The sequence below is a fragment of the Sus scrofa genome, chromosome 2 (genome assembly GCF_054392235.1).
Source record: "Sus scrofa isolate SSC_HxYL_T2T_F1_AM1 chromosome 2, Sscrofa_HxYL_maternal_Yorkshire_Landrace_v2.0, whole genome shotgun sequence".
NCBI lineage: Eukaryota > Metazoa > Chordata > Mammalia > Artiodactyla > Suidae > Sus > Sus scrofa.
This window is the reverse complement of record NC_139384.1, coordinates 43,895,312-43,911,237: the sequence shown is the minus strand read 5'-3', so window position 1 is coordinate 43,911,237 and position 15,926 is coordinate 43,895,312. Positions and strand designations below refer to the sequence as shown.

The 15,926-nt window shown below is 38.3% G+C and overlaps 1 protein-coding gene across 7 annotated transcripts in view; it reads left to right on the top strand.

Annotated features, from left to right (window-relative positions):
- LDHC (lactate dehydrogenase C) overlaps window positions 1-15,926 on the top strand; it is a 61,052-nt gene that overhangs the window by 41,092 nt on the left and 4,034 nt on the right. For 4 of the 7 annotated variants that reach the window (XM_021077678.2, XM_085008846.1, XM_085008871.1 and 1 more), the window contains 2 exon segments: window positions 379-496; window positions 12,982-13,105. In XM_021077678.2, the coding sequence (XP_020933337.2) occupies window positions 379-496; window positions 12,982-13,105 (242 nt within the window). 7 annotated transcript variants of the gene reach the window in all.

Sequence of the window (15,926 nt, the reverse complement as noted above, 5' to 3'; positions counted from 1 at the left end):
CAATGTTGGGTCCTTAACCCACTGCACCACAGCAGGAACCCTCTATGATTTTATTTTTAACCATGTATAGTTTAATAATATGTATTAATTTGTTGCTCTTGTTCCATTTTATGTATCATTTCTTATAGATTATTTTCTTTGTAGATTCTCTGTATCTTGCTTTAAAACACCTCCTTACCACACAATTACAAATAAATTTACTATATTCTAATACTTTATAATTTTATTTTTTACATTTCCCTCTTTTGTCTATTTGAAGTTTATTTTTATGTATGGTGTAAGGTAGTAATATAATTATATTCAAAAAAACCCCACTGACCTTGAACAACTGATGTAATACTGGGAAGAAGAGTTGATTCTGAGATTTGTTTCTTTTAGTGCCTTTATGGAGTGGAGTAAATGTTGCTGGTGTTGCTCTGAAGACTCTTGATCCTAAGTTAGGAACTGATTCAGACAAGGACCAGTGGAAAAATATCCATAAACAAGTTATTGGAAGGTAACAGTACTCGTTCACTTTCTTAATGCCTTAATAATCAATTTTAACAAATTTTATAGACAAAAAGTATATAGCTTGATCCTTGCTTTTTGTGAAATAAATAACATTCTGAAAAATCCTCTAATTCAAACTTATGTAATGCATAGCTTTCTTTGGCAGGGGCATTTTTCAAATAGGAAAATATACTTATTCGTAAGAACTCAAGTGTGTTTGAGGGCAATACAGCATAGTGATTAGGAGCATGGACTTTGGAACCAGGTTGCCCAGCTTTTTTCTGGCTTCACCATTTATTAGCAGTATGATGTTGGGAGGTTATTTAAAATATCAAAAGCTCAGTTTCCTCGTATTTAAAATGAGAATTGTAATAGAGCCTACCTGGAAGGACTGTTACGAAGAGTAAATGATTTAGTGCACTTAGCATACTTAGAATGATACCTATAACTGATTGTTTATCAAAAGATTTGATGAAAAGAAATATGAAACTGATACAGGTTTGAAGTTATATTTATAAATGAAGTGTCTGACTCTGTAGACACCTCCTGAACAGCACACATGATTCTTCCTCATGCTTCAGCCATGATACATATTAGTAGAAGTTACAGAATTTAGAAATCATTTTTAGATATTTGAAACTGGAATATTAAATCTACAAAAGCCGCAAGTGTACTGAGCCTGTATTTATGATATCAACCCTACAAAAATCTATAAGAATTAGTGCAGGGGCTAGAAAGGCACACAATATAATAAAAAAAAAGTAATTATGGTTTAGTTTTATTCTCTCCAGGTCTTTCAGTTTAAAAAATATTTTCTGATCATAAAAGTGCATGACCACTTTAGTAAGTATAGAGTTTTAGTTTGGGAACGTGAGAAAGTTCTGGAGAGGATGGTGGTAATAGTGGTACAACATTGTTCATGCATGTAATGCCATTGAACTGTATGCTTAAAATGGTTTAAATGGCCAATTTTACCACAATTTACAAGGAATAAAATAAATACATGAGGACCAATAGTGGTCTGGAACTCAGACTATCATACTAAGAGTACATAGGCTTTAATATAGTGTTAAGTTTATCTAGCTTAATGAAAGGATTCTGGACAGAAAATACAGTATGGATATTGGCATTTTGTTCAGAGGTATTACAAATGCTCAGGTATGGCTTCCAGGTCCTATCACTACTTGAGACATACTCAGTTGCAAAAGATGAAGGCAGACTACCCAAGCACAGGAGAGCCACTGTCTTTGTTTCCCAACAATTTTTAATACAGTTGTTGTCACATAGCCTTCAGGATCTGCATACTTGCTCCCAGTCTTCTAGACCTGGTGCAGTATACAAATCAAGAGTTAATATAATATGCAAATCTGATAACCTTGTTCTATTATGGTTTCTATTGCACATTTATCTTAAATAACTTATGTATTTTCTTTTTTCCTATTTTTTATTGTGATGAAATAAACATGAGAGTTCCCTGGTGGCACAGTGGGTTAAGGACCTGGCGTTGTCACTGGTGTGGCTTGAGGTGCAGCTGTGGCATTGGTTCAGTCTCTGGCCTGGGAACTTCCACATGCCAGGGGCACAGCCAAAGACATACACACAACATAAAACTTACCATATTAATCATTTGAAATGCATGGTTATAAATGGTTATAAAACCATAATCTTGTGCAACCATCATCAACCATCTATCTCATAACTTTTTCATAATGTAAGACTGAAACTGTATATCTATAAAACAGTCCCTTTCCATTACCTCTTCTCCCCCAGGCCCTGGCAACCACCATTCTGCTTTATGTTTCTATGATTTTGACTACTCTAAGTATCTCATATAAATGGGATCATTGCCTTTTTGTGACTGGTTTATTTCACTTAGCATAATGTTCTTAAAGTGCATTCATGTTATAGCATATGTAGAGTTTCCTTACTTTTTAAGGCCTAATAATATTCCACTGTGTGTAAATATACCACATGTTGCTTATCCATTTATCTGTCAGTAGACTCTGGCTACTTCCATGCTTTAGCTATTGTGAATAATGCTGATGTGAGCATGGGTGTATAGAAATCTTAAGAACCTGCTTTCAATATTTTTGGGTGTATACCCAGAAGTGGAACTGCTGTATCATATGTTAATTCTATGTGTACCTTTTTGAAGAACCACCATTCCTCAAGTTACTACACCATTTTACATTTCTACCTACCAGTGGTGTACAGGGGTTCCAATTTCTCCACATCCTTACCAACACATATTATTTTCTTTTGGATAGTAGCCATTCTAATGGCTATAAGGTGGTGTCATTGTAGTTTTGATTTGCATTTCCTTGATTAGTGATGTTGAGCATTTTTTCACATGCTTATGGGCCACCTGTATATCTTTCTTGGGAAAAGTGTCTTTTTAAGTCTTTTGCTCATTTCTTTTTTTTTTTTTTTTTTTTTATGGCCAAGCCCATGGCTTGCAGATGTTCCCAGGCCAGGGATTGAATGCGTGCCCCAGCAGTAAGCAGAGCCACAGCAGTGACAGTGCTGGGTCCTTAACTTGCCACCAAGGAACTCCATTTTGCCCATTTTTTTTAAGGGCCACACTGGAGGCATATGGAGGTTCCCAGGCTAGGGGTCAAATCAGAGCTGCTGCCACAGCCACAGCAACGCAGGATCCGAGCCATGTCTGTGACCTAACCACAGCTCATGGCGATGCTGGATCCTTAACCCACTGAGCAAGGCCAGGAATTAACCCAGCAAACTCATGGGTACTAGTTAGGTTCTTAACCCGCTGAGCCACAATGGGAACTCCTGGATCATGTGTTTTTATCCATTCTGTCATTCTGTCTTCTGTTGCTGCTGTTGGTTGTACTGTTCCCGTGGCATGAGGAAATTCTCAGGCCAGGGATTGAGTTTTGCCACAGCAGCGACCAGAGCCATAGCCGTGACAGTGCCAGATCCTTAACTGCTAGGCTACTAGAGAACTCCTTCAATCTTTGTCATTTGATTGGAGGGTTTAATTACTGATAAGAAGGGTCTTCTGTCATTATGCTATTTCTCTTTTTATATTCCTTAGAGCTTTTTGTCCCTTATTTCCTGAATTACTGTCCTTTGTGTTTAGTTGATTTTTTTGTAGTGAAATATTTAAATTCCTTATTTTCTTTTGTGTGTATTCTACAGCTATTATGATTGCTTTCATTTTGGTTGCCATGGGGGATTTCCTTTATCATCCTAAAGTTATAATACTTTTATTTGAATTTCTACCAACTTAACTTCAGTAATATACAACACCTCTACTTCATAGTTCTGTCCTCACCCTTTTTAATTTTTTTTGGCCGGGGGAGTTCTTGGGCCAGGGATTGAAATACAAGTTGCAGTTTCGACCTACATTTCAGCTGTGGCACCTCCAGATCCTTAACCCACTGTGTTGGACCAGGGATTGAACCCTCTCCTCTGCACTGACCTGAACTACTGCAGCTGGATTCTTTTTTTTGTTTGTTTGTTTGTTTTGTTTTGTTTTTTTTTTGTCTTTTTTTGTTGTTGTTATTGTTGTTGCTATTTCTTGGGCCACTCCCTCGGCATATGGAGGTTCCCAGGCTAGGAGTTGAATCGGAGCTGTAGCCACTGGCCTACGCCAGAGCCACAGCAACATGGGATCCGAGCCGCGTCTGCAACCTACACCACAGCTCACGGCAACGCCGGATCATTAACCTACTGAGCAAGGGCAGGGATCGAACCCGCAACCTCATGGTTCCTAGTCGGATTCGTTAACCACTGCGCCACGACGGGAACTCCTGCAGCTGGATTCTTAACCCATGTAACACAGTGGAAGCTCCCTTTTTAATTGTTGATGTCACAAATTGCATCTTTATGCACAGTGTCCCGCAAAACATAAGTTAATAATTCTTTTAAGGGCAATTATTTCTTAAGTTTGAAAATGAGAGTTACATACCAAACTCACAGTAATACTAGCTTTTAGACTAATTTTTTTTTTTCTTTTTGGCCACGTCTGTGGTATGTGGAAGTTTCTGAGCCAGGGGTCGAACCTGCACCACAGCAGTGACCCAAGCTGCTGCAGTGACAGCACCAGATCCTATACCCGCTGCACCACAAGAGAATTCCTAGACTAATTTATAAAAAATATATTTGTCTCTTAAATTATGCAGAAAACAAAAAATGGAAGTATAAACAATTGTTTATACTTTTATAATTTCTTATGCATTTACCTTTATTGAGATTTTTATTTTTTTCATATGGCCTCTTGTTACTATTTATTTCACTGTGCAGGACTGCCTTGAATATTCCTTGCAGGGCAAGTCTAGTGATAAACTTCCTTAACTTTTGTTTCTTTAGCACTGTCTTAATTTTTCTTTCACTTTTATTTATTTATTTAGGCAAAACTATTGCCACTTTATTAATGAAAAAATTTTTTGAATGTTTATTTTTTTACTCAGTGAATTTTATTATATGTAGAGTTGTACAACCATCATCACAACCTAATTTTATGACGTTGCCAATCCCAAACCCCCAGCCCACCCCTACCTTCCCAACCTGTCTTCTATGGTAGCCATAAGTTTTTCAAAGTCTGTGAGTCAGTTTCTGTTCTGCAAGTAAGTTCATGTGTACTTTTAAAATTTTTTTATTTTATTTTATTTATTTATTTTTTTGCCTTTTCTAGGGCCGCACCCATGGCATATGGAGGTTCCCGGTATTGGAGCTGTAGCCACCAACCTACGCCAGAGCCACAGCAACGCAGAATCCGAGCTGTGTCTGCGACCTATACCACAGCTCACGGCAATGCCAGATCCTTAACCCACTGAGTGAGGCCAGGGATCAAACCCACAACCTCATGGTTCCTAGTCGGATTTGTTAACCACTGAGCCATGATGGAACTCCCAATTTGTGTACTTTTTTTAGATTCCATATGTAAGTGATAACATAAGATGTTGGTGTCTCACTGCCTGACTAACTTCACTTAGCAGGATAATTTCTAGGTCCATCCATGTTGCTGCAAATGCATTTTTTCATTCCCTTTTATGGCTAATGTTCCATTGTATATATGTACCACATCTTATTTATCCACTCCTATGTCAATGGACATTTAGGTTTCTTCCATGTCCTGGCAATTGTATATAGTGCTGCAATGAGCACTGGGGTACATGCATCTTTTTGAGTCATAGTTTTCTCTGGATAGATGCCCAGGAGTGGGATTGCTCGATCAAATGGTAATTCTATTTTTAGCTTTTTGAAGAATTGCCCTACTGTTTTCCATAGTTGTTGCACCAATTTACTTTTTTACCAACAAGAGTGTTCCCTTTTCTCCACACCCTCACCAGCATTTATTGTTTGTAGACTTTTTGATGATGGCCATTCTGGCTGGTGTAATGTGGTACCTCATAGTAGTTTTGATTTGTTGCATTTCTCTAATAATTAGTGGTGTTGAACATCTTTTCATGTGTTTTTTGGCCATCTATATGTCTTCTTTAGAGAATTGTCTTTAGATCTTCTGTCCATTTTTTTGATGGGGTCGTTTGTTTTTTTGGTATTGGGCTTCAGGAGGTGTTTATGTATTTTGGAGATTAATCCCTTATCAGTTGCTTCATTTGCAATTATTTTCTCCCATTCTGTGGGTTGTCTTTTCATTTTGTTTAGGGTTTCCTTTGTTGTACAAAAACTTTTAAGTTTGATTAGGTCCCATTTGTTTATTTTTGTTTTTATTGTTACTACTCTAGGAGGTGTATCTGAGAGATATTGCTGTAATTTATGTCAGAGAGTGGTCTGTGTTTTCCTAGAAGAGTTTTATACTTTCCAGTTTTATATGTAGGTCTTTAATCCATTTTGAGTTTATTTTTTGTGTATGGTATTAGGGAGTGTTCTAAATTTCATTCTTTCACAGGTAGCTGTCCAGTTTTCTCAGCATCACTTATTGAAGGGACTTTTCTCTACTGTATATTCTTCCCTCTTTTGTCATAGATTAGTTGATCATAGAAGAGTGGGTTTAATTCTTGGCTTTCTGTCTTGTTCCACTGATCTATATTTCTGTTTTGTACCAGTACCATACTATTTTGATGACTGTAGCTTTGTAGTATAGTCTTAAGCCTGGAAATCTGCTTCCTCCAGCTCCATTTTTTTTTTCCTCCAGATGACTTTGGCTATTCTGGGTCTTTTGTGCTTCCAAACAAACATTAAAATATTTTGTTCTAGTTCTGTGAAAAAATGCCATTGGTAATTTGATGGGGATTGCTTTGAATCTGTAGATTGCCTTGCATAGTATAGTCATTGTGACAATATTGATCCTTCCAATCCCGGAGCATGGTATATCTTTCTGTGTCATCTTTGATTTTTTTCATCAGTATCTTATAGTTTTCAGAGTCTTTTGTCTCTTTAGGTGGGTTTATTCTAGGTATTTTATTCTTTTTGATGTGATGGTAAATGGGATTGTTTCCCTAATTTCTCTTTCTAATCTTTGATTATTAGTATATAGAAATGAAGTCAATTTCTGTGTATTAATTTTGTATCCTGCAACTTTACTAAATTCATTGATGAGTTTTCTGGTAGCATCTTTAGGATTTTCTAGGTGATAGTTATTATATTTTTTTTCTTCTCTGATTGCCATGTCTAGGACTTTCAAAGCTATGTTGAATCGTATTGGTGAGAGCAGAACTTCTTGTCTTGTTCCTGACCTTAGTGGGAATTCTTTAAAGTTTTCACCATTGCACCATTGAGAATGATGTTAGCTTTTTTGGGGGGGGTGTTTTGTCATATATCACCTTTATTATGTTGAGGTAGGTTCCTTCTATGCCCACTTTCTGGAGGGTTTTTTTTTTTTATTCAGAAATGGGTGTTGGATTTTGTCAAAAGCTTTTTTGGCATCTGTTGAGTTTTGTTTTGTTTTGTTTTGTTTTCTGTTTGTTTTTTAGGACTGCACTCATGGCACATGGAGGTTCCCAGGTTAGGGGTCAAATTGGAGCTGTAGCCCCTGGCCTATACCATAGCCGCAGCAACAACAGATCTGAGCCACACCTGCAACCTACACCACAGCTCACAGCAACACTGGATCCTTAACCCCTGAGTGAGGCCAGGGATTGAACCCACAACCTCATGGTTCCTAGTCAGATTCGTTTCCACTGTGCCACAACAGGAACTCTTCAAAGAACCAGATTTTAGTTTCATTGATCTTTTCTGTGGTTTTCTTCATTTCTATTTTATTTCTGCTCTGATCTTTATGATTGGTCCATTGGTTGTACAGTAACATGTTGTTTAGTCTTCACATGTTTGTGGTTTTTTGCAGTTTTTTTTTCTTGTTGTTGATGTCCAGTCATACAGCATTGTGGTTGGAAAACATGCTTGGTATGCTTCGGATTTTTTTTTTTTTTTTTTTTTGTCTTTTTGCCATTTCTTGGGCCGTTCCATGGCATATGGAGGTTCCCAGGCTAGGGGTGGAATTGGAGCTATAGCCGCTGGCCTACACCACAGCCACAGCAACTCAGGATCTGAGCCACGTCTGCGACCTATACCACAGCTCATGGCAACGCTGGATCCTTAACCCACTGAGCAAGGCCAGGGATCAAACCCGCAACCTCATGGTTCCTAGTCGGATTCGTTAACCACTGAGCCACAACAGGAACTCCATGCTTCTGTTTTTTTAAATTCACCGAGGCTTGACTGGTGGCCTGGAATATGATCAATCCTAGAGAATGTTGTATGTGCACTTGAGAAGAATGTGTGTAAAGTGGCTTTTGGATGGAATGTTCTATAAATATTTATTAAGTCCATCTGGTCTAATGCATCATTTAAGGCCCACATTGCCTTGTTCATTTCCTGTCTGATCTTTCCATTGCTGTAAGTGGGGTGTTAATTCCCTCACTATTACTGTGTTATTGTCAATTTCTCCTTTTCAGGTTGTTAGCAGCTGCCTTATTTATTGAGGTGATCCTATGTTGGGTGCATACATATTTACAATTGTTTTATCTTTTTCTTGGATTGATATTTCGATCATTACACAATGTCCTTCTTTGTCTCCTCTAATATTCTTTATTTGAAGGTCAATTTTGTCTTAATATGAGTATTGATACTCTTGCTTTCTTTTGATTACCATTTCCATGGAATTTTTTCTTCCATCCTCTCACTTTCAATTTATATGTGTCCCTAGAACTGAAGTGGGTCTCTTGAAGACAGCATATATATGGGTCTTGGTTTTGTATCCATTCAGCCAGTCTGTGTCTTTTAGTTGGGGCATTTAGTCCATTTACATTTAAGGTAATTATTGATATGTGTGTTATTATTGCCATTTTATTAATCATTTTGGATTTGCTTTTGTTGGTCTTTTTTCTTCCCTTCTTGTGGATTTTTTTTTTCTCCCCACCCCCTTTTTTTTTCTTTTTTCTTTCTTTCTTTTCTTTTTTTGATTTTTAGGGCAATGCCATTTCCTTCACCCACTGAGCAAGGCCAGAGATCAAACCTGAATCCTCATGGATACTGGTCAGATTTGTTTCTGCTGAGCTGTGATGGGAACTCCATCTTGTAGTTTGATGACTGTCTTTAGTGTTGTGTTTGGATTGCTTTTTCTTATTTGTGTGGGCATATCTATTTTATATTTTTCATTTGTAATTACTGTGAAGTTTTGATATAGCAGTCTCTCTCTATATATACATATATATACATATATGTATACATATACACACACACACAGACATACACACACACACACAAGATCGTTTAAAATTTTTGGTCTCCAGCACATCTCCGGTATCCCGCATTTGTACCCTCCTCTTCTCATGATTTTTGTGTTTGGGTAGTGTATTTGTGTGTGGATGATTTCCTACCTTTAATATATGTGTGCTTTTACTGGTGAACATTGTCATTTGTAATATATTTTTCTTTTATAGTGATTTTAATTTTTTTCCATTACAGCTGGTTTACAGTGTTCTGTCAATTTTCTATTGTACAACAAGGTGATCCAATCGTACATACATATATACATTCTTTTTTCTCACATTATCATGCTCCATCATAAGTGACTAGATAATAGTTCCTAGTGCTAATTTTTGTTTCTAATTGTGGCCTTTTCTTTTCCACCTAGAGCAGTTCTGTTAGTATTTGTTAAAAAGGTGGTTTAGTGATGCTGAATTCTCTTAGCTTTTGCTTGTCTGTAAATCTTTTGATTTTTCTTTCAAATCTGAATGAGAGGCTTGCTGGGTAGAGTAATCTTGGTTGGCAGTTTTTTTCCTTACATCGCTTTTAAGTATATAGTGCCACTCCCTTCTGGCTTGCAGAAAAAACAGTGATAACCTTATTGGGGTTCCCTTGTATGTTACTTGTTTCTTTTCCCTAACTGGTTTCAACATTTTCTCTTTGTCTTTAATTTTGGTCAGTTTGATTAATATGTGTCTTGGGGTGTTCCTCCTTGGGTTTATTTTACATGGTACCTGTGCTTCCTGAATTTGAGTGAGTGATTCCTTCCCATGTTAGGGTAATTTTTGACTGTTATCTCTTCAGATGTTTTCTCTGGCCCTTTCTCTCCCTCTTCCCCTTCTGGCACCCCTATAATGTGGATATTGGTGCATTTAACCTTGTCCCAGAGTTCTCTTAGATGGTCTTCATTTCTTTTCAATATTTCTTTTCTTTTCTGTACCATTTGTGATTTCCACCAGTCTGTTTTCCACCTCACTTATTTGTTCTTCTACCTCCTGTATTCTGCTATTGGTTCCTTCTAGTGAATTTTTTTTTTTTGTCTTTTGTCTTTTGTCTTTTGTTGTTGTTGTTGTTGTTGTTGCTATTTCTTGGGCCGCTCCCGTGGCATATGGAGGTTCCCAGGCTAGGGGTTGAATCGGAGCTGTAGCTACCGGCCTACGCCAGAGCCACAGCAACGCGGGATCCGAGCCGCGTCTGCAACGTACACCACAGCTCATGGCAACGCCGGATCATTAACCCACTGAGCAAGGGCAGGGACCAAACCTGCAACCTCATGGTTCCTAGTCGGATTCGTTAACCACTGCGCCACGACGGGAACTCCCCTTCTAGTGAATTTTTAAACTGCAGTTATTGTATTTTCCATCTCTGTTTGCTTAACCCTTAAATCTTCTGTTTCTTTGCTCACTGTTTGTTGTAATTTATCAGTCTTTGCCTCCAGTTTATTTCCAAGATCTTGAATCATCTTTACTATCGTTAGTTTAGTCTTTTTTCATGGAGGTTGGTTATCTCCAGCTCACTTAGCTGTTTTTCTGGGTTTTTCTTCTTGTTCCCTTATCTGAGTCATAATTCTCTGCTCTTTCATTTTGTGTGGATTTTTGGAGTGGTCTCTTTTTTGCAGACAATAATGTTGTAGTCTCTCTTGCTTCTGATGTCTGCCTCCATTGTGGCTGAAGTTGGTATGGGACCTTGCTGCAGGCTTCCTGATTGATGGGAAGGACTGGTGCCTGCCTGCTGGTAGGTGGAGCTGATTCTTATCCCTCTGGTGGGGCTTTGTCTCTGGGTGTGATTAGAGGTGGCTGTGTGCCTGGAGGGGTCTTTGTTGATGGGTGTTCCTCTCTTCCCACCCAGTTTGTTGTTTGGCCTGGGCTTCTCAGCCCTGATTGGTAGTGCCAAATTTTTCGAAAATGGCCACCTCTAGAGGAGTTCACACTGGTGATTATTTCCAAGACCTTTGCCTCCAATGTCCTTACCCCACAATGAGCCTCAGTCTCCCCTGTTTTCCCAGGAGATCCTCCAAGAATCACAGTCAGGTCTGTCCCAGATGCCTATGGAGTCTCTGGTTGGTTGTTATCCTTCCTTTTACACCAGCAGTTTTAATTTCATTAGAATGGTTAGTAACAGCTAAGGATTATGTTTTCAGCAGTTTTCTTCTCAATCCTCTTCTCTTTCTCAAGTCATTTTATTAATTCCAGAGAGGATAAATCTGTCATCCAGATTCCACTGGTAAAGATTTGTCGCCAGTTACCTACTGCTGAGCTTTCTTCAACTCATACACCACCAACCAATTGCTAGGCAAAGCCTTCCTCCCTTACCTTTTACTTACCCCACAGAGTCTTGGTTATATTAAATTGAGAGTCTGAAAGTTAATCTTAATTTTGATACTAGTCTTTATGGCTAGTGCCCTGGTTTTGGATTTGCCCTGGTCAGATCACAAGACACCACAATAAATATAGCCTAGGGCCAAATTTCCTGTGTTGAGCTGGTCCATTTACAGTCTTTATCTTTTGCAACTGAGTGTGTTGTATGCAGTTCCAGAGCCTTTACACTATGCCTAGGTAGTTGCAAGACAGCCTGATACAAATAATCATGCTGTATATTCTGTGCTTCTTGTGCTGGATACTTTTCTCAAAACTATTTAAACTCAGTTCTGGGAGTTCCCACTGTGGCACGGTGGGATAATGATCTGGCTTGTCTCTGTAGAGGCACTGGTTTGATCCCCAGGCCAGCACTGTGGGTTAAGGCTGTGGCATTGGTGCAGATGTGTAGTAGGTTGCAGCTGTGGCTTGGATTTGATACCTGGCCTGGGAACTTTTGTATGCCATGGGTGCAGCCAAAAAAGAAAAAAAATATATAAATTCAGTGCTGAGTTAAAATGTCTTTGTCCTTTGAGTTTGACCGTCAATCCAAACCTGAGACCATAAGAATAGTGAGTACTGTTGATGGCAATGCAAAAGTAAAATACATATTTATTGTAGAAAATAAGGACATTCATAAGCATAAAGAAGGTAATATTCCCTGTAAGCCTGTAACTCAGAAATATTCACTATTAATAATTTGGTGGATTTATACAATTCTAAATTTCCTATAAAATGTATTTTTTTATAAGCTGGAGATAAGAAATTGCATAATATTTTAGGACCATGCTATTTTCCTTTGAAAAAATGTATCATGAACAATTCCCCACAGTTCCATGTATTATTGATTTAGTGATATATTCTTTAGGACAAATATGTAACTTGGTGGAGTTCCTGATGTGGCTCAGTGGATTAAGGATCTGCTGCAGTGTAGGTCACAGATGTGGCTCAGATCTGGTGTGGCTGTGGCTGTGGCATAGGCCTGCTGCTGCAACTGATTCTACCCCTAGCCTGGGAACTTTCATATGCCATGGGTGCAGCTGTAAAAAGAAAAATATGTAACTTGACTTATATAAAGTTTAAAGTTACATTGGCCCCCTTGTAACAATTTTAAGTGATTAGCAAGATATATGCTTACTTCCAAGGTGATCAGATTATATGTTTGGATACTTAAGCAACAATGCAAAAAATCTAAAACTAGTTTCATTTCGAGTGGCACAGATGACCTAGTATTTTACCTTTATGAAAAACAAAGGGGGAATTAATTATTATTTAATGTGAATAATGAAGTTTATTGGAATAATATAGAAATTTTTCTTGCCTATTCTTAATTTCAAGAAGAGATCTCTCAATAAATTTTGAGTAGCATTGACACGTAGGTTGCTTTAGGGATGCTTGAAACGTATTCTGATCTCACTGAATCACCTTTTCCTGAATTTGATTTTCTTACTTTCCACAACTGTAGTGCCTATGAGATTATCAAGCTGAAGGGGTATACCTCTTGGGCTATTGGACTGTCTGTGACAGATCTGGTAGGATCAATTTTGAAAAATCTTAGGAGAGTGCATCCAGTTTCTACTATGGTTAAGGTAGGCTTAAATAGAATCTTCACTTAATCATCTTTCCTTTAATATTGCTGAGTCCTTACTATGTGCCAGGCATCATATAGAATGTTGAGAATATACTGGTGAACAAAATAGAGGCCCTGACCTCATAGAGTTTAATGAAAGAAAGGAACTTAATAAAACAATTATAAGAATAAATATATAATAACATGGTGTGTTAAGTGCTATGATGACAAATGACAAAAGTCCTGAGAGTATACAAGACAAGAATATAAGTCCTCCAGGAAGGGAGCAAGGGGGCTTTTCCTAAGGAAGTAAAATGTGATCTAATCTGAATAATGAGTACAAGTTAATTTGGAAGCCCAGACTAATATTCCAAGCAGAGGGGACACATGTGCTCAGGACTTGAGGTAGATGTAAGTGTGGGGCACTTGAGATCTGAAAAAACAAACAAACAAACAAACAAAAAAACCCAGTTGTTGAAATGCACAGAGAAAAAGGAGCAAAGGGAAGTGCATGATAAGACTGGAGGAAGTAAGTGGGGTAAGGCCACTGAAAGCTTTATATAGGGGTTTGGGTCCTTACCTTAAGAGCTGTGGAAAGCGACCAAAGGGACTAAAGAAAGGGACTGGTCTTACAGGTTTTTCGTTATAAAGATTCCTGGGCTATGATGGATAGAATAGACTTGAAGGGGACAGAACAGATATAGGTAAACTTGGGAAAAGGCTGTACAATAGCTCAGAATAGAGAGGATGGTGGTGGTAGAGGTGAAGAGAAGGAGTCAAATTTGAGATACACTGTATTTAGAAGATAAAATTCATAGGTCTTGATAATGGAAGGAAGTGAGAAATGTGGGAGATAAGGAGCATTCTTAGGTTTCTGTTTTACACACTTGGGTGGTGATAAATCCACCGAAGAAGGGCAAATGAAAATGAAAATGAAGAAGGACAAAAAAAAAAAATCAGGTTTTTGAAAATCATGTTTGCAGTTATGGAGAAATCAAATTTGAGATGCCTTTGCAGTATCTGTGAGGAAATAAGCAATTGGGTACAAGCTTCTGGAATTCATAAAAGAGTTTTGGATTGGAGTTATTGGGACTTTTGGTTAAAAGCCACAGAAGCCAACTCAAACTAGCATAAGCAAAAAGATAATGTATTGGCTCATATAACTGAAATGCCAAGGAGGCCTGTACTAGGTGCTCAAACTCTATCATTAGAGCTATCTTTTCTTTCCAGGATCTTGGCTCATCTGTTCATTCTTTTTTTTTTTTTTTTTTTTTTTTTTTGGTCTTTCTTTTGCTATTTCTTTGGGCCGCTTCCGCGGCATATGGAGGCTCCCAGGCTAGGGGTCTAATCGGAGCTGTAGCCACAGGCCTACGCCAGAGCCACAGCAACGCGGGATCTGAGCCACATTTGTGACCTACACCACAGCTCATGGCAACGCCGGATCGCCAACCCACTGAGCAAAGGCAGGGACCGAACCCGCAACCTCATGGTTCCTAGTCGGATTCGTTAACCACTGCGCCACGACGGGAACTCCTCATCTGTTCATTCTTATTGGGTCTAGTCTCATGTGGACTTTTCCCATGGAGTATCAAAGATGGCTCCAAGCATCTGCAGGCTTAGAGCCCATAATATTAGGAAACTGCCTCTTCCTTTACCCATATTAGTTTCTTGATAATTGGCCTTTCTGGGATCATTTATCCATTACTGTGATACTTATTAATTTGGGGAGAGGAAATTCCCAAAAGGAAAATAGAGGTTCTGTCAGTATGAAAAAGAAGAGGAAGAGATATTGGACAGGCAAAGAAAATAGGTATCCCTTACACATGGTAACTGAAGCCATGAATTTCAGTGAGCTTACCTGAAGAGAGAGTATAAAATGAGAAAACAGATTGAGATTGGGTTTTGAGGAATTTCAGTATTTAAAAGCTGAGTTTATAGTGTGAGTCCATGAAGGTGGCCAGAATTAAAACAAAAACCAAGAGAACGTGGAATTACGGTAACCAAAAGAAAAGAGGATGCCTTAAAGTTGAAAGAATTGGTTTTCTGTTGTTGATTGATGTGAAGTCATATAAAATATGGGTTAAAAATGCCAGGAGGATGAAGTGACAGAGGTCACTGATAACCTTAGCAGGAGATGTTTAATAAAGTAATAGGAGTGAAAAAGTCTGATTGGAGTACACCAGGGTTTTCATAACTTTGGCCCTATTGACTTTTGGGCCAGATAATTGGTCATTACTGGGGCTATGGGATCTTAGCAGCATCCATGGCTTCTATTCATTAGATGCCAGTAGCATACCAGTTTTGACAATCAAAAATGTCTCCAGATATTACTTAATGTCCCTTGGGAGACAAAATCACCTCCAGCTAAGAACCTCTTAAGTAGACTGGAGAAATTAAAGCCAGTGTAAAAAGCTGTTTTGAGGTAAGTGGCTGTGAATGTAAGGAGAGGGAGCAGTAATTGGAGAGGAAAATCAGGGCAAGGCAATTTTTTGTTTGTTTGTTTTAAAGATAAGATGTTTACAACATTGTAAGTCAACGATACTTCATTTAAAAATCTTACATTTCTCATCAAAAAATAAGATGTTGATGGTAAAGAAGATATTGAAGATAGAAATAATAAGCACAGAGGGTGGGATCCAGAGCATGGGTGAAAGTATTAGCCCTAAAAAGGAGAGAGTGGTTTTTTTATTTGTTTGTTTTTGTTTTTTTGTCTTTTTGCCTTTTTTAGGGCCAAACCTGCGGCATATGGAGGTTCCCAGGCTAGGGGTTGAATCAGAGCTGGAGCTGCCGGCCTATGCCAGAGTCACAGCAATGCGGGATCCGAGCCCTGTCCACAACCT